Source organism: Pongo abelii, chromosome 15, assembly GCF_028885655.2.
Source record: "Pongo abelii isolate AG06213 chromosome 15, NHGRI_mPonAbe1-v2.0_pri, whole genome shotgun sequence".
Lineage (NCBI taxonomy): Eukaryota > Metazoa > Chordata > Mammalia > Primates > Hominidae > Pongo > Pongo abelii.
Window position 1 is genome coordinate 26620996 of NC_072000.2, and position 18843 is coordinate 26639838.

General features: G+C 47.5%; 3 protein-coding genes across 18 annotated transcripts in view; 1 reads left to right on the plus strand and 2 right to left on the minus strand.

The window, feature by feature from the left end:
* The window catches only part of ACIN1 (apoptotic chromatin condensation inducer 1), a 36607-nt gene extending 34906 nt beyond the window's left edge, over positions 1-1701 (minus strand). For 5 of the 14 annotated variants that reach the window (XM_054529882.2, XM_054529880.2, XM_054529881.2 and 2 more), the window contains exon 1: positions 1375-1701. In XM_054529882.2, coding sequence (XP_054385857.1) covers positions 1375-1686 — 312 coding nt within the window. In that variant the 5' untranslated portion in view covers positions 1687-1701. Of the gene's footprint in view, positions 1-892; positions 1223-1374 lie in introns of those variants that run through there. The other 9 variants (XM_024231519.3, XM_024231518.3, XM_024231515.3 and 6 more) reach the window with 6 other exon arrangements.
* A 99-nt stretch (positions 1702-1800) lies between these two features.
* C15H14orf119 (chromosome 15 C14orf119 homolog) overlaps positions 1801-18843 on the plus strand; it is a 62188-nt gene continuing 45145 nt past the window's right edge. The window contains exons 1-2 of one of the 3 annotated variants that reach the window (XM_002824575.6): positions 1801-2019; positions 4053-4883. In XM_002824575.6, the coding sequence (XP_002824621.4) occupies positions 4054-4476 (423 nt within the window). In that variant the 5' untranslated portion in view covers positions 1801-2019; position 4053 and the 3' untranslated portion in view covers positions 4477-4883. The other 2 variants (XM_054529887.2, XM_063715522.1) reach the window with 2 other exon arrangements.
* On the minus strand, positions 5534-11669 carry CIROP (ciliated left-right organizer metallopeptidase). The gene is given in 16 exon segments (XM_024231525.3): positions 5534-5886; positions 6892-7071; positions 7586-7815; positions 8028-8300; positions 8406-8502; positions 8579-8648; positions 8834-9008; positions 9086-9231; positions 9371-9455; positions 9669-9794; positions 10030-10125; positions 10213-10288; positions 10414-10562; positions 10992-11043; positions 11134-11218; positions 11348-11669. Coding segments are annotated over 16 exon segments (2370 nt in total). The 3' UTR covers positions 5534-5678.

Below are 18843 nucleotides of genomic sequence, written 5' to 3' on the forward strand. Positions count from 1 at the left end.
AACCCCCACCTCTACCACAACCTCTTAATTAAATGCAATGACTTAAATACACACAATTAAACTGTATTCCTTTTCCAGGGACCTGAAAACCCTTTACTAACACTGTTCTCATTCATCTTCAGAAGACCCTTAAAGGTAGCCATGGTTACTCTTACTAAATGTACAGATATAAAATGCAGGCACACAGAATCAGTGACCTGGCTATGTCATAATATCAGTAATAGAACCAGTACTAAAATCCCTATTATCTTCTGCACTTTTGCCAAGTGCCCCTTCTAAATCTGATCATGCATGTAAAATTACTTAAAATACTCAAACCAGCCATGGGATGGGGCTCCTAGTTTTTGCCTGACAGAATTACTTGGTCAAAGGGTTACCCAGGACTAGAGTCAATTTGTATAATTTCCAGTACTGTGGCACCTAGATTTAACAAATTTATAAAATTTTCAAAGAGGAAGCTACAGAAGAAAATGACCACAGACCCTGTAAACTGTGGTCTAACCTAGTCCATCCACACACACACACACACACACACACACAACTATCAGCTTCTGTATAAGCAACCGTCTGCCAATTCAACCCTCGAGCCAACCCAGACCTAATCTGCACTACCTGCCACGTATCCTGTTGAACTCTAATTAAAACCAAGACATCCTCATCTTCCCTTCTTTAAACCAAACCTATACACTCGAATCGAGCTACACCTACCTCATGACAATCCCACCTTAATCTACTCAAACCGATTCAAAATCCCCAATATATATCAACCTGCCTCGCCTCTCTCACCAATATTCACCAAACTCTTAACCACCCAAATTGCCACTAGATGCCACTAAATTAGAGACCTCTCTCTCATCAAGTCCCTTCAAATAAAGGTCTCTGTTCATCTCACCTCCTCATCTAATCGAGCAGACATTTTACCCTACCCCAATCCTATTCCTGCGGATACCGATACCAACCCCATCCACCCCTTCGCGCAACTATACCCCTAACTCCGACCCAGCCCAACTCGCCCCCCTCAGGCCGGCAACGCCGTAGGTTGTAGTGGGATTTAACTCCTTATGCAGCGCATGCGCCGAAACCACAGATACAAACAAGGAGGGGGTGGGGGAAGGAGGAAGGAGCTTAAGACACTCCTGGAGAGTAGTGCACACCCTCCCATCTGGGCTCGCGCTGCTGCCGTTAAGGCGGGAACCGGCGCGATCTCCATTCCAGCGCGAACCTCATCAACCACCGTGCGCGCGGATCCAGAGGCTCGCGCTGGCGGCCTGAGCGAGCTCGCGCCGAGCCCGGATACTGCGCCTGCGCCGCGGCAGAGGCTCGTCTCTACCGGGTCCGCTCTCCTCCGACACCCCAGCAACGCCGACTCCTCACCCCTTTGAGCCGCTTGACCAGGGCACTCTTCTGCCCGCTCTTGGCTAGGCCTCGCTGCTCCAGTGCGGCCTTCAGGTCGGTCACCCGCAGCGCCTGAAGAGGCTTCCCGTCCAGAGTCACCTCCTCCAGCTCCGCCATCTTGCGTGAGGTACTCGGGTCCGTCCCGACGGCTTCGGGCATCTTCGGTAATTTCCGCCAACGCCCTTCGAACGTACCGAGATGACCCCGCCCACTGCCATACTCTACCCCTCGATTACCACTCAGAACTCCCCGGGTTCCTCCGGATGTCCTCGGATGTTTCCGTCTCCACATCGGCACCAATCAATTCTTTCCATCCGCCCTGCAACGCCCCTTTTCTCGCCCTGCTTTCAGGCTCGGTTTTCTTCGTCTTGCCGAAGCTTTGAATCGAATATATTCGGAAGCCCTCGACTCTGGTATAACCATAATCGGAGATGTTCGTTTATCTCCGGACCTAGAGATGAGGCGCTGGGGCGCTTGGGTGTTTGGGGCGGGTCCGAGGCCGGAAGTGCGTGGGCTGCCGGGCTGGCCCAGCTTAGGGTTTTCAGGAAATTTGGAAGCTGCCGCGGTAGTTGGAGTCTAAGGACTCGTGACAATCTTCGGGTGCCCTCCGAGAGAAAAGGGGAGGTAAGTGGGGTAGAAGTACCTCTATGGGCCGGGTCAGACTCGGTGTTTGCGGATTACCCTAATAGGGCAAGCCTCCTACTCCTTAACGCAAACAGCTTCTGCCCTCTGTCCTCTGAATCCTAGCCACTCCCATCTTAGGCTTTTTTGGGGGAGGGGCGGGGGGCTGGTGCGGAATCGGAATAACAAGCTCCGTGGGGGTGAGCAAGAGGCATCGCCGTGTCTTCGGACCCAGACTATGAACTGATCGATGACGCTGAACTTGAGTTTGAGTTTGCCTTGGAAGCCATGTGGCAAGATTCTGGGAAAGTTCTTCCTTGCTCCGCAGAAGAGAGTAAGTTCCCTTGGAGGAACTGCTTCCTGTAAGGGCAAGAACTGAAAAATGCAAGCGCCCTCAGCTTTTTTGGTACTTGAACTAATATTAATTGTTTAGGGGCTTCTTTCTTTGCCACTACCAATCCTCCAACTTGATGCAGAAGAAACACAAACAGTAAAATAGGTCACAGACAAATAGTTTAGAGATTTAAGAGATACGTTAGAGATTTAAGAGACTGAAAACTATTAAAGTCAAATTGGCTGATCTTTCCGTTGCATTCATGATGCAAAATCAATGGCAAGGCGCCGGGCGCCGTGGCTTACGCCTATAATCCCAGCACTTTGGGATGCCGAGGCGGGCGGATCACTTGAGGTCAGGAGTTGGAGACCAGTCTGGCCAATATGGTGAAACCCCGTCTCTACTAAAAATACAAACAAATTAGCCGGGCGTGGTGGCGTACGCCTATAGTCCCAGCTACTCGGGAGGCTGAGGCAGGAGAATCGCTTGAACCCAGGAAGCAGAGATTGAGATCACGCCATTGCACTCCAGCCTGGGTGACAGAGCAAGACTCCGTCTCAAAAAAAAAAAAAAAATAATAATAATAATGGCAAGACACCAATAGATACCATACTAAAAAAAAAATTTTTTTTTGTTACTCCACTCTGGGTCACTCCACTGTGACCCAGGCTGGAGTGCAGTGGCGCGATCAGGGCTCACTGCAGCCTCAACCTCCCTGGCTCAGGTGATCCTCCTACCTCAGTCTCCTAAGTAGCTAGGACTACAGGTAGGCACCTCTACGCTCAACTAATTTTTTTATTTTTTGTAGAGATGAGGTTTTGCCATGTTGCCCAGGCTGGTCTCGAACACCTGGGCTCAAGCGATCCTCTTGCCTCGGCCTCCCACAGTGCTGAGATTACTTTGGAAATGCAAGAACCACCGCGTCTGGCCCATACTAAATATTAAGGACAATTGTTTAAAGACATGGATTGTCATAAAATAGTGTAACACTTGTTAGATCTCTAAGCCAACAAAGCAACTGGACTCTTTTAAAAAAGTCTCAAACACCCGGGCTTCTGGTTCTTTCATGCGTTACCTTATTTTGAGCAAGGTCCTTACTCTGCTCTTTAACTTTTCCTGGTGCTTTACAGGAAATGTAAGGAGGTAACGGATGTTAATGGAGTTCTTGGCATATTTCAGAGGCTTATGTGCACATTGAAGGCTCTTTCATCATAAATAATGTTTTTTCTTTCTTCCCCCACTGTTGATAGCTGCAAAACAATTAGCATCAGCCTTGACCAGCTGCACGTACTAGATTTTAAAATGTGTGCTTTTTCATTTTGGAGAAGATGTGATGGACCAACATTAATCATTGTTTTTTTCTTTACCCAACCTGGCACGTAGAAGTAAGAGGAAGAGAATGAACAAAAAATATATTGGTTATTTTTAGGTTCTTTATAAGAAAGATGGAGGGAGACAGTGGGTAGGGAAGAATGAGTTTGAAAAAGGCAGGCAAATAGGAAATGAAGTTATTTTTGGTGATTTCTCTAAGGTAGTTGGATAATAATTTAAATAAAGGACTCTATTATTTTGGGTCTTTGAATTCATAAAAAGTAATTTTCTCTGTAGATGCTAATTGAATGTGGTAAGATGTCTTGTTGCTTGAAAGTTGTATTTTCGTTGCTCTACCTGGAGAGCATATAACAGTGCTTTTATGTTTCAGGATGCCACTGGAGTCATCCTCTTCAATGCCGCTATCCCTCCCATCTCTCTTACCGTCAGTACCACACAATACTAACCCTTCCCCTCCTCTGATGTCTTACATCACCTCCCAGGAGATGAAGTGTATTCTTCACTGGTTTGCCAATTGGTCAGGTCCCCAGCGTGAACGTTTCCTAGAGGACCTGGTAGCTAAGGCAGTGCCAGAAAAATTACAGCCACTGCTGGATAGTCTGGAGCAGCTTAGTGTGTCTGGGGCAGACCGACCACCTTCTATCTTTGAGTGCCAGCTACATCTTTGGGATCAGTGGTTTCGAGGCTGGGCTGAGCAGGAGCGCAATGAATTTGTCAGACAGCTGGAGTTCAGTGAGCCAGACTTCGTGGCAAAGTTTTACCAAGCAGTGGCTGCTACAGCTGGTAAGGACTGATAGGCATTCAGACCAAAGAAGATAACCATAGCTGATGGAGCCATGACTCTCTACAATGATAACTCAATTCAAATATGTCGCCTAAAGCTCTGGAACTGGTATTCTGACCAGCTGACTGAACTCACTGACCAGTACAGGCATGGTTATTTCAAAATTAATAGCATGTCAACTGGACTCCTATTTGTAAATGTTATCAATCTAAGCAATCCAGCTCATCAGTCTACTAGTTTGCTTCTTTCAGAGAGGTGTCAAGTCCTCAAGAATTTGATGGCTTCTTCTGCAGCTATAACCACAAGGAACTATACATTATAACTCAAGTCCACTGCTGGCTCATGAAATGTGTAAAGTAGAACCCTCCTTCCCGAGAAATAAGACAGGACAATAAAAGGTGGCATTTTTATACTTTACCTGGATTCCATTGGCTGGTTTTACCACTCCTATCAGATTGTAGTGTAATTGTGTGATACCCAAACCATTAGTTTTCCCAGTGATGATTTAATAAAATTATGAAAAATCAGGAGAGGGAGATAATTAGTTGCTTCCTCCTTCACACTGTTTGAATCCAACTCGCAGTGACTTTTTTTTTTTTTTTTTAAAGACATGGGTTGTCACTCAAGTTTGGAGTGCAATGGCATGATCATCAGTGAGCGTGAGATCACTGTAACCTCAAATTCTAGGCTGAAGTAATCTTTCTGCCTCAGTCTCCTGAGTATCTGGGACTACAGGCCCGCACCAGAATATCTGGCTAATTTTTAAATTATTTTGTAGATACGGGGGTCTTGTTACGTTTTCTATTCTGGTCTTGAACGGCTGGCCTCAAGCAATCCATTCTCACCTTGGCCTCCCAAAGTGCTGGGATTGCAGGCATGAACCATCATACCTGGCCTTTTTCTAAGGCATACGTATGTGATATTCTTGGAACTGGTAGCAGGTGTTCCTATTCTGTAAGTTTGCTTTACAACAATATGAAAATAAGTGACAGTTTACAGGTTGAACAGTTTATTTTTGTACCAAAATAAAGAATGGATCTTTAGAACCGTAAAACTTCACCCTTTTTTCATTGCCAGGCTATATAAAATTGATAACCACAGAAAGAGGCATTCCAAAGAAAGTAGAAATTAAGTATACACAATAGATTTTCCATCCAGTTGTCTCACAAGAAATTATTCTCTTTCTTAACCCCTGTCATGTTCTGGGCAACATCACACCTCCCTTATTTCTCTAACTGGGACCCTTGTGCTGTGGAGCTGTGGTGAATGGTAAGAGGCAGATGGTCTCACAGGAAGGGTGGCTCTTTTCTGGTAGGCTGTGGTTCCCAGTACACCCACCAGGATTAGCAGCATTAGGCAGAGTCCCATGGACAGCCTTAGGTGGGTCATGGAGGGATCATGGTCAGAAGTAACCAGCAACCTAGGAACATAGAAGGTAATATTTGGCGTGGAATAATGTCTAGGCTTAGTAGATAAAGGGGCATTACCTTTTTTTTTTTTTTTTTGGAGAGAAGGTCTTGGTCTGTTGCCCAGGCTGGAGTGCAGTGGTGTGATCTTGGCTCACCATAACCTCTGCCTCCCAGGCTCAAGCAATTCTCCTGCCTCAGCCTTCCGAATAGCTGGGACTACAGGCGCATGCTGCGCCACCCTGTCTGGCTAAGGGGCTTTACCCTTAAAGATAGAGCTCATGAAGCCCCGCCTCATCCAAGCATTAAGCTAAACAGGAAATCATTAAGAGGGACTATCGAACCTGAAAGTAGAAATAAAATCAAGATCTAAGTCTTCTAGCATCTTACATTATTGGAAGAAGACCTAACTTGGCAGGGAGAGAAGTGGCTTAAGGGAAGAGTCAGTCTATGTTCTTTAGGTAACTAGACACAATCCCTAACAGTGCTTAAGAAAGGAAGGGGGCTGGGAGTGGTGGCAGTGGCTCCCAGCACTTTGGGAGGCAGAGGCGGGTGGGTTGCTTTAGCTCAGGAGTTGGAGACAAGCCTGGGCAACATGGTGAAACTGTCTCTACCAAAAATAAAAAAATTAGCTGGCATGGTGGTGTGCACCTGTAGTCCCAGCTACTTGGGAGGCTGAGGTGGGGAAATCACTTGAGCCTAGGGAGGTTGAGGCCACAGTGAGCTGAGATCACCCCACTGCATTCCAGCCTGGGTGACAGAGTGAGACTGTCTCAAAAAAGAAGAAAAAAAAGGTGGGGGGGAACTAAGATCCATATGTCCTAGAGATGGGGGAATGTGTTATTGTATGGGAGGAGGGAGCCAGGTAGTGACAGGACTGGATGATCGTGTTAGGGATCTTTGTTCTCTGAAACGCAACCCTGTCTAGGACAATATACACATGAGTGAGTGCTTAATAAATTTAATTTCAAACATCCGGACTCCATGGATTTGAAAGAAAAGTACTTGGAATATCTTACTTGCTGGGTTGTGTGGTAAAGTTGGCTCCTCCATGATACACTTCTAGGGGTTTTTTCTGGAGAGTCAGAGTCAGGGCCTTGTGCAGCGTAGCAACTGAAGGCCCTTGGCAGCCAGGGGACTTCCACATATGCACAGTAAACACCAAGCTAGTGGTAATTGATGGGCTGTGGAAATAGCACCTAAATGGACATTTGAATCTTTTAATAGAGGTATAGTTCCTGGCAGAGTATATCTCATGAAACAGGTGCAGGCTTAAGAGTGGGGTGAACGTTCATGTCCTTTGTAGGGACATGTATGAAATTGGAAATCATCATTCTCAGTAAACTATCGCAAGGACAAAAAACCAAACACCGCATGTTCTCACTCATAGATGGGAATTGAACAATGAGAACACATGGACACAGGAAGGGGAACATCACACTCGGGACTGTTGTGGAGTGGGGGGAGGGGGGAGGGATAGCATTAGGAGATATACCTAATGCTAAATGACGAGTTAATGAGTGCAGCACACCAGCATGGCACATGTATACATATGTAACCTGCACATTGTGCACATGTACCCTAAAACTTTAATAATAATAATAAAGTTAAAAAAAAAAAAGTGGGATGAACAACAACTCTTCAGAGTAGAGTCATAAAGTAAAGGACTTAGGGATTCTCCTTGGCCCATTGTATAAATACTCAAGCTTTTACCTGCCAGTGCCGCCTCTGCTCGCCAAAGCCTGCAGTACTGCTTCAGCTAGCCCTTCTTGCTGTTCCTTCCCCAGAGAGTGTCCTGGAGGCCCAGCTAATCCTAAAGAGAGCTGGAATAGTGGATCTGGGGTTGAAAGACTCACAGGTGGGGAAGTAACAGCATTGATATCTTCATTAGTCTGACACAGCCGACCCCGGGGACAGAAGAGAAGACCATAGTACCCAGGTATCTGCAAGGAAATATGTAGCAGGATATGGTTTTGCCTTATCTGTTCAAGTCTTCCTTCTAAGGAAAATGTATATTCTAGATCAGAGTCATGGACTCAGTGGATACTTAGGAAAACTGCATGCACATCAAAACAGGTTGGACAGTACCACCATACAAGTATTTCCCGACTTCTTTTTGCCAGTATGCTGCAACTATTCCTCTTATGATACCCACCTGTATAACCTTTCCAGGAAGGCATGGGACCCAAGGTGAGCCCTCTACCTGCACCTTGTAAGCTCCCCTCCCTGTGCATTGATGTAAGTAGCAGCGGCCCATGAGCTCTGCTTCCTTGAGGTGTGGGGTAAGAGAAGGATGCCTGGGCTTATCCCCAGGGAACAGCTGTGAAGTGAGGTTGGCAAAGAAGCAACGGCTCTGGGGATGGTAGATCTCCCCATGGGGATTCTCCACCCCAGCAGGGAATCCATTTTCCTTCTTCCAGCATTCACTCTGAAGGGCAGGTCAGAAGGTAGAATAGTGTTGGTTCTGATGCCTTTGAAGTTGACTGCCTTCCAGACCCACTCAGTTTCATTGTCTGCTCTCTTATCTACTCACGCCATTGGCTAAGGGCTTGTACATGCGGCAGCCTTCCAGCATGGGGTCTGAGAAGCAGCTTCCCTTGTCCAGGTGCAGGTAGTGGCATCCCAGCCCACTGTGTGGAATGGATGGTAGAGTGACACTAGAATCAGTGACAGCCATACAGTCCCCTAACCACTCAGCACACGCACCTGCCAGTACAGAAGAAGTCTGAGGAGCCAGTCCCACATGTGGTCACCAAGCCAAATTGTGGGCCAGATCCTGCTTGATAGATGAGAAGAGAAGGAAAGAGAGCCCTCAACAAATGAAGCCCAAACATCCTTCAGCACCAGCTATCCTCACAGCTTCGATTATACATCAGCAACAGACACCCCTCCAGCCTCCCACTTCCCCCAGAGCTGACTTGGGTCATGAGTGCCTCTCTGCAGGTCTCCCTTATTTCTCACCCTGGCCCCACAACAGCTCCTCTGCAGCGCTGTGGTTGACCTGGTACCAGCCTGAGTCTTTGAAGGCAGCGAGGGTGATTGGGTCGAGTCGAGTGCGCTGGGCTCCATCAAAGGTAGCAGTCATTAAAGAACCCTGGAGTATTCTGGCCTCCCAGTGTGAGGACAAAAGGCCCTCCTGGAGGAGGTGGCAGATGGCTGGTTGTTACCTGGCTACTCCTTTCTTCCATCACCCCAAGGTGTTCTCATTCTCACCTCTTCTTCCAAGGGAACACCCAGGGAAGCCCCCGGCACTCCCAAGTGTTTGGCCAGGCTGAGGCTAACAGCTGGGGTGGTGAGAAGCAGTTGTCCCCACTCATCTTGCCTTGTCACTTGTTGCCTTGTAGAACAGTTCTCTCTAACTGCAGAAAGGGAAGAAGGCAATACGAGGAGAGGAAAACTTAGGAAGGGTGAAGTAAAATTAGAAGGAAGGAGGTTATGAGAAAGTGAATTTCCTCTGGTTGATTGTGGGAAGTCCTTAACCTCATTCCTCTCATTTACCGCTGACTCCTGAGGGGCAGTCTCGCCATTTCTTGAAGAGCTGTCCAGAGAAACCCAAGGCATGGAGCAATTCATGTAGTGTGGCCTAAGGACAAATGACAGCCCAGTAAGGGGGCCGAATTTGCAGCAGGATTGACCAAACCACTCTATAACCCCTCTGCCCAATCAGCTCTTCCTAGAGTTTGAGACACCTTCTATTCCATCCTCTGTGGGTTCTTTGACTTAATGGGAAACTGAGTAACCTGGCCCCCTACCCTGCAACCTGTTTGCTTCTCCCTATTCATCATGCAGCAGTCACCATGACGATGTCACTGTGGCTGAGGCTGGGGCTGGTGAGATGTTGGGCACAGTAGACAATGGTACCAGCGAGGGGCCTGTCTTGTGAGTCCAGCTGGCAGCAGACAGCGTAGGCTATGACAGAGGGCTGTGGATGGGCCAGGACAGGGTAGGGCCGGAAAGGAGAAAAATAGGGTATCACAAGTAGAAGAAGTCCTCTGAAAATGGAGGACCAGGGGACTCTGCAGAACTCTGCAGGAGTGGTATCGAGGGATGGCTGTGGATGGGGGTAGCCTTTACCCAAACGTTACTAGCATTCCCTAAGTTATCCCAAATAAGCACAACTTAATAAAAACTGCTTTTGGCTGGGCATGGTGGCTCACGCCTGTAATCCTGACACTTTGGGAAGCCAAAGCGGGCAGATTGCTTGAGCCCGAGAGTTTGAGACACAGCCTGGGCAACATGACAAAACCCCGTCTCTACAAAAAAAATACAAAAAATTAGCCGGACATGGTGGTGCATGCCTGTAATCCTAGCTACTCAGGAGGCTGAGATGGGAGGATCACCTGAGCCCAGGAGGTCAAGGCTGCGGTGAGCTGTGATCAGGCCGCTGTACTCCAGCCTGGGCAACAGAGTGAGACTCTGTCTCAAAACAAAAGCAAAATAAAACAAAACAAAACAAAACAAAACTGCTTTTATGCTCTCTAACCCTCCTCATGAGATTTAAGATTGAGAGAGACAGCAGGGAAAGGAGATTTGATTTGAACTTCACCTCTTGGTGGCACTTGGAAGTGTGAGCAACCCGTACATACAGGAGAAAATCAGTGTTTTGGACCCCAGGCCCATCTGGCTGGACCAGTTGTGGGGGACCCTGCTCTGGCCACAAAGCATAACCGCGAAGATGGGTGTCAGGAATCTGGCAGGGAGTGAAATGTTGCATTAGCAGACGGGCTGGAACAGTAGGAAATTGGGTATGAGGAGTAGGGGAGAATGAATCTCTTTGGTCTGTCTTAGTGTTATCTATGCAGCTGGCTAGAATACAGAGTTCTGCCCCTTCACCCCCAGTCTCTGATTTACTAAATTTTAGCAAGGAGAGGAGCTCAGGAATCTACATCTTTAAGAAGCACACTAAGTAACTCTGATGCTGGTGGTCTTGGAATGGTCATGGCAGGCTGCAGATCTCCAGATCCCTGAGACTGAGAGGTGAGCCTGCTCAGGATCTTGTCTTCCGTCCCCTTCTTCCCTGGTGTACTTATTTCTGGTTTTCCTCTCTTTACTATCTCTCTGCTTATCCCCCCACCACCCTTATTTTTTCAAGATTTCAGTGTTGTTGACTCAATCTCACCTTTGCCCCCAGGCAACTCTCTCCTTTGTACCCTGGGTTCAAGAGGCTGCACCTATAAGAATGAATATCTGTAGGTGAGCTGAGGACATTTCTGGGTATCCCTGAAGAAGAATTACATACATTGTCAATGACATGAACTCACCTGTGGTAGTTTGGGATATCTGGATCTCCCCAGACAGCGTGGCAATACTGTGCAGGGTCTCGACTCAGAAGCAGGGGTCCTTGCACTGGGGGGACTTGACAAGAGGTCAGTTTCCCCCATATCTTGGAATTCCAGTTCTTTTTCTGGGTTGATCTTCCTCCCCTGGACCTCTCTGCTCCTCAGCCCTCCCTGACACCTCTGTTCCCTCACTCACCTGCTAGAACAGCCTGGATTCGCTGAGTTGCCTCTCTCACTGCGGCCAGGGCTCGGGATCCCCCTCTCGTCCCTTCTCCCTCAGGATCCCAAGCTCCATCTGATATACGATCTCCTAGATAGCAGGTTTGGATTCGTAGGGGTTGAGGATCACCGGAGCTAGGGAGGGTGAGGGAGGAAGAGCGAGATTTTGGGGGGAGTTGGGAGAAAGGAGGCCTGAGAAGGCTCACAGACTTCTGTGTCTCATCATGTAGACATCGGCTTGCAGCAACCCTGAGGACTAGTGGTGGCAGCAGCAGCAGCAGCAGCAGCAGCAGCAGCATCTCCCTTCTGTGTCTCTCCGTAGACACAGCCTGGATCCTGTCTTACGTCCCCTTGTTCCCTGGCTCACTGTTTCTGGCTTTCCTCTCTTTATTATTTTTCACCTATGCCCCCCACTACTCTTGTTTATTTTTTCAAGATTTGAATGTTGTTGACTCAGTCTACAGTTCCCTGCCAGGAGGTCGGATATGAACCACCCTCTTCCAGAGGTGCCAGAGGTGGAGTGCTGGGGGGAGGGGAAGTGTTATTCTGAGGCCTCAGCTGACCTTTCCAAAGAGGAGCCTGCCTTATCCATGATGAAACTCTTTCCTTGTTTTTTGTTTGTTTGTTTTGTAGAGATGGAGCCTCTCTATGTTGTCCAGGCTGGTCTCAAACTCCTGGCCTCAAGTGATCCTCCTGCTTCAGCCTCCCAAAGTGCTGAGATTACAGGTGTGAGCCACTGTGCCTGACTGGGAACTCTTTCCTAATCCTTTCCATCCCTCATCCTATTTCTTGTGCCTTTCTGAGTAGAAAACCTTGGAACCTTCATGGAACTAGAAAACTGGTGTCACCATAATAGGGGAAGTGGGGGACAGAGGTATTCTTTGCTTTGTAGTTGCCTGCTGGCCTCACTGGACGTGGGCAAACAAGGCTTCTGCACTTCACTAGCCCCAGTTTCAGAACTGGGTGGCCTCTAACTAAACTACAAGACTTCTAGGATCTCCTACATCTATGTAGGGCTCTTAGTGGGTGCTCAACAAATACATGTTAGTTGACTGACACCTCCTCTAAGAGGCTGTTGTGTTAGGTCTGTTAGGTTTCACAGAAGCTGCTTATAGGCATGCAGAGGAGGGAAAAGAAACTTTTTTTTTTTTTTTTTTTTTTTGTCTTTTTGAGTTTTGCTCTTCTCACCCAGGCTGGAGCGCAATGGTGCAATCTTGGCTCACCGCAAACTCTGCCTCCTGGGTTCAACCGATTCTCCTGCCTCAGCCTCCAAAGTAGCTGGGATTACAGGCGCCCGCCACCACACCCAGCTAATTTTTTTTTTTTGTATTTTTAGTAGAGATGGGGTTTCACTATGTTGGCCAGGCTGGTCTCGAACTCCTGACCTCAAGTGATCCACCTGCCTCGGGCTCCCAAAGTGCTGGGATTATAGGCGTAAGCCACCGCGCCCGGCCAAGAAACTCTTAAAATGGACATTAATGTTCAAGGATATTCTTAAGGAACTCTGTTTTCTTTGCTCATGCTGTGCTTTCACATCCTGTTTCCCTTGCTTGGATACCCCCACTCCCCTGCCTGCCTGGCTAATTCCTACCTTTCTGGTAATTACCCTTGGAAGCCTTTCTTAATACCCCCAGCCCAAATTCCACACCCGGCACAGCGGGTGAGGAACCACCTCACAGGAGGGGCCTCTCCTCCCAGCTCCTAACAGAACACTGTCATCCTCTGTTATAATTGTTGGCTTAGCGGCTCTCCCTCCACATCCTGAAGTCCTTGAAGGTAAGCCTGCTTCCTGTTGGTCTTTGTGTCCACACCACTCAGCATAGCCCTTCGGGCCTGGCCTTCAGTGTGTGGAGGAAGACATAGAACCTAACCCCATTATTTAACTTTTGAAGAAACAGCTGTTTTAGGTAGTATATTTTAATAGCTAATTGGTGACCGACATGGACTAGAGTTTAGAGTAGGGCTGCTGACTTCCCAAGGATTTTATACTTTCACATGCCAAAACTGTGGTTGAAACTACTGATTACAAGGGAGACACCTGTTGGAGCTCAGAAACCGTAACCCAAAATACAGCATTGACATGCTGAACTGAAGAAGAAGCCTCAAGGTCTCTGACCATCCTGCCTTACCCCCATACACACACACCCACACCCCTCATCTCTCCCAAAGCACAGGCCCTATCTGCCTAAGATCCAGATTCAACAAGTAAAGCAGTTTTTTTCTTCTTCCCCTAAGACCAAGAATGTAACCACACCTGAACAGGCCTTTTCACTGTTACGACTGTTTACAAGTTAATCTCTGTTCCCAGATCCATTCATTCTCCTTAGTAATCATTTATTGCCCCTCAACAGAATTCCTGTTTTTCACCCCTCCTATAACCTGTTTTGCTAGGATCCAAGGCACCATTCTTCCTGTAACCTCAAGATGATATATAAGCTGTACTTCGTGGGGGTGGGGTTAGGTCTTCATTCTGAAGGTTCTCATATGTACATGTTAAATAAATGTGTATGCATTTGGAGAATTGCTTGAACCCGGGAGGCGGAGGTTGCAGTGAGCCAAGATGGCGCCATTGCACTCCAGCCTGGGCAACAAGAGCAAAACTCTGTCTCTAAATAAATGAATAAATAAATGTGTATGCCTTTTCTCCTATTACTCAATCTGCCTCATGTCTGATTTTTCAGTGACCCTCCAGGGGCCCAGGGTCTTGGCTTTCACACACCCAAACTCTAGAGGCAAACACACTCTGCCACTTTTTATCTATAGAAATGTATATGTAAATTTGACCAAGTGGCCCAGTTTTCACATCTGTAAAATAGGGGTGACTGTACTTTTGGGGTTGTTGAGAAGTAAGTGAATATTTATAAAGCACTGAGAACAAACAGTGTGTGGTTTATGGTAAATACTAAATAAAAAAATACGTATTATACACAGTGGCTCATGCTTGTAATCCCAGCACTTTGGGAGGCTGAGGTGGGATGATCACTTGAGTCCAGGAGTTTGAGGCCATCCTGGGCGACATAGGGAGACCCCCATCTCTTAAAAAAAAAAGAATACATATTATATACACTGTCAATGCAGAGGAGAACTGTTCTTTTATTATTTACTTAGATTTATTATTATACTATTTTATTTTTTTTGAGACATGGTCTTGCTCTGTCCCCAGGCTGGAGTGCAGTGGTGCAATCACAGCTCACTGCAGCCACAACCTCCTGGGCTCAAGCAGTCCTCCCACCCCAGCCACCCGAGTAGCTGGGACTGCAGGTGTGCACCATAGTGATCAGCTAATTTTTGTATTTTTTGTAGAGACAGGGTTTCGCCATGTTGCCCAGCCTGGCCTTGAACTCCTGAGCTCAAGTGATCTGCCCACCTTAGCCTCCCAAAGTGCTGCGATCACAGGCGTGAGCCACCATGCCTGGCATATTTTAAAAATTTAATTTTATTTTCATTTATTTTTGATATAGGGTCTTGCTCTGTGACCCTGGCTGGAGTTCTGTGGCATGATCATAGCTCACTGCAGTCTCGAACTCCTGGGCTCAAGCCCTCCTCCTACCTCAGCCTCCTGCAGGTGTGTGCCACCATGCCTGGCTAATTTTTAAATTTTTTGTAGAGACAGGGTCTTGCTGGCTTTCCCAAGCTGGTCTCCAACTCCTGGCCTGAAGTGATCCCCCAAAGCACTGGGATTACAGATATGAGCCACCACAGCTGGACTGTTTTTTATTATCACCATGTGTACAAATCTTTTTTTTTTTTTTTTGAGACGGAGTCTCGCTCTGTCGCTCAGGCGGAGTGCAGTGGTGCGATCATGTGTACACATCTTTAAAGGACTGTTGTTTTTTCCCTAAGGCAAAGCTAGTCTTATTCTCTAAGTGTCTGAAGTCTTTTTTCCCCCCAGATTTCTTAGGTTTTTCTGGCCTAAGTCTGCAGCTCCTAATGCTCTGCTGCTCCCCTGTGGCCGTACTGAGACAGGGTGTGCTCTGGCCACGGTATGGGCTGATCTTAACTTCAAACTTGCGGGTGGAAGAACTTCATGCATTTTAATAAATCCTTCCTGTCTTTTTAAAATTTAGATTTTTAATTTTTTGAGACAGGGTCTTACTTTGTCACCCATGCTTCTGTGCAGTGGTGCGATCATGGCTCACTGCAGCCTCAACCTGGACTCAAGCGATTCTCCTGCCTCAGTCTCCCAAGTAACTAGAACCACAAGTACACCATGCCCAGCTAATTTTTAATCTTTCTCCTCTTTACACTGCAAATTCTTCTTCATCTTTCAAGATCCAACCCAGAGGTTATCTGCTGGTTGAGACTTCTTTGCTCCCCCAGGTAGAGATAGTTCTCAAATCTTCTGTTCTCCAGTAGCATTTCTTTCACATCTTTGAAGGAGCTGTCTTATTATGTTATCCTGACATTTATTTTTGTATTTTTTTCGCTGCTAGATGGTGGGCAGGGGCTGAGTCTTATTTGTCTCTGCCTCTGTAAAGAGGTATGAAGTAGTTGCAGCGCAGTAATGGAGGTAAGAAGATGAAGATGAGGAAGGAGGAAGGAGCAAGGAGGTAGGGAAAGAGTGAGAATAATATTCATTTTATGGGGCACAGCTTTGTGCCTACATGTTGTTCTAAGCATTTTATTTTATTTTATTGATTGAATGATTGATTGATTGAGACAGAGTCTTGCTCTGTCACCCAGGCTGGAGTGCAGTGGCATGATCCCGGCTCACTGCAACCTCTGCCTTCTGAGTTCAAGTGATTCTCCAGCCTCAGCCCCCCAAGTAGCTGGGATTACAGGCATATGCCACCACACCTGGCTAATTTTAGTATGCTTAGTAGAGATGGGATTTTGCCATGTTGCTCGGGCTCAAACTCCTGAGCTCAAAGTGATCCACCTGCTTTGTCTCTCCAAAGTGCTGGGATTACAGGCGTGAGCCACCATGCCCAGCCCAAGCGCTTTATACTCATATAGTTCTTTCAGCCACCTCATGAGGTAGGCATTATTATTATCCCAATTTTACAATCAAGGTACAGCAAAATTAGGCAAGGTACATAGGTGGTAAGTGGCAGTGTAAGAGTTGAACCGACATAGTTAGGCATCTGAGCACGCGCTTGAACCCACTGTGTAATCCTGCTTCTCCAGTGTGTAGTGATGAGGGGAAGAGGGTGAGGAGAAAAGGAGGTGATGAGGAGAGAACGGGGATAAGGAAAGAGGATGGAAGAATAAGAGAGGATGGGGTTAGACAAAAGAACAGAAGTTAGAGAGGATGGGATGAAGAGGAGAAAAAGGGTGTGGTGGTAGGAAGTTAGGGATAAGGAGAGAGGATGTTGATGAGGAACTGCATGGAGATGAGAGAAATGTCGACTGTGGAGAGAGGCTGGTAGGAAGAGAGCTGTTGTCCAGGTGGGGTCATCATTCATATGGATGCTCCCCCTGGCAGGCTGGCCTCTTGGCTCCCTCACCCTCTGTCTCTAACAATCTCCTCCATTCCTCCTAGTGAGCCTCTCCCAGGGCCATACCCAGAGCCTTATCACCACCAGAAACTGCAGCACCTATGAAATAACGGAATCAAACATCCCACGCTGATAGAATCTCCTTTCCTTATGGTGGTTTGCTCAAGCTGGCTCCCAGCAGCTGTTCTATTAAGCTCATGAGGAACCACAGCCCTTCCCATCTTCACATCTCACATTCTCTGCCTTAGGTTCCAGGCTCACCACTGCAATCCCCTTTTGTTAATGCCTTCAACTCCTCTCCCCTGTCTGTCCTTTCCATCTCATCTCCCTGGTTAAGTCTCAACTCTAGATGGACCTAACATTTGTTTTCTCCACACTTGCTCTCAAGCATCTAAGGACCACTGGACAAAATCATCCCAGAGGACATGTCACTCTAAAGTGGTCATCGTCAACTTCAGTTGGGTGCTCTCAAGTCAGAAATCTCAGCAATGAGCTCCCTCTTCTACCCTCACCAACTAGGATTTTATACTTTCTTTCTTTTTTTTCTTTTTTTTGGACGGAGTCTCACTCTGTCGCCCAGGCTGGAGTGCAGTGGTTCAATCTCGGCTCACTGCAAGCTCTGCCTCCTGGGTTCACACCCTTCTCCTGCCTCAGTCTCCTGAGTAGCTGGGACTACAGGCGCCCGCCACTACGCCCAGCTAATGTTTTGTATTTTTAGTAGAGACGGGGTTTCACTGTGTTAGCCAGGATGGTCTCGATCCCTGACCTTGTGATCTGCCTGCCTCGGCCTCCCAAAGTGCTGGGATTACAGGCGTGAGCCACCACGCCCGGCCAGATTTTATACTTTCAAACCTCCAGCCTCCTCTCCTGCTCAGTGACTTTTGGTTATCTCTTCTTTCATGGTGAAAATAAAAGCCATAAGATAGGAACAGCCCCAGCCTGCTACAAACCTATTTGTATTTGATTCTGTTGCCATCTCCTCTGTTTCTTGTTAAAAAAGAGGAGATGTCTTCTTCCCTTGGAAGGCCAGTTCTCCCTCTGATGCTCTGAATCCCATCTAAGGGAGCTTCTGGCCTCAGCTTCTTCAAGCCTCTCTGCCTCCTCCCAGCATCTTGCCCTGCACCCCTAGCCTTCAGTCAGTGAATGAGAAGGACCTGCTTGGGAACATTTGCGTATACTTTTCTTTCTGTTGGGAACCCCCACTTTTTGCCGGATGAATTCCTACTCACCATTTAGATATCCGCCAATATGTTACCCCTTCGAAGAAGCCTTGCCCGACCCTCACATTTAAATCAGGTACCCATGTTAATATCGGCCATCAGTCACCCCTTTTGCTAGATGACACTGCCCACAGTTTGTTTGTGGTCTTATGTTTGTCACTCTCACTAATCTATAAACCCCCAAAGGGCAGGGACTGTTCTCCTTATGTGTCCCGTAGCTTCTATAACAAAGTGCTTGGCTTCAAGTAGGTGTTTAGTATGTATTTTTTGAGTAAATGAATGTGGTGAGAAGGCAGGAGGGAGGTGAGGGATGGAAGGGTGAGGATAGAAGATAGAAGGTGAGTAGATGGAGAGTGAGGAGAGGATGGTAATGAGGGCAGTATGCAAAGGTGAGGCTGGGGATGGAGGAGAGAAAGGGTGAGGGGAGGACCAAGGAGAAGGGGTCTTTGCACTGGACCTGTGTAATGCTTCCAGACCCTGAGTGGGCTCCCAGGAGCTCTGTTTCTTGGGACCATGCTGCCTGTGAGGTTTGAAGGCAGGGCTGGAGGGAGGAGCTAGGCTTTATCTTAGGGTGCAGCCCTAACCTCAGATGGTGACAGAGCTGCAGCCAGCAGGGGTTTTGCAAACCGTCCCGATTGCAGCAGGCCAGCAGTCTCACTGGGGACGAGCGGGTGGGGCCTGAGCTTATCTCCTGAGTACAGTCCTAACCTCAGATGGTGACAAAGCGGGAGCTAGAAGGCGTTTTGCAAACCGTCCCGATTGCAGCAAGGTTGGATAGCCTGGCCAGGGGTGACAGTGCTAGGTGTGTGTGGGGG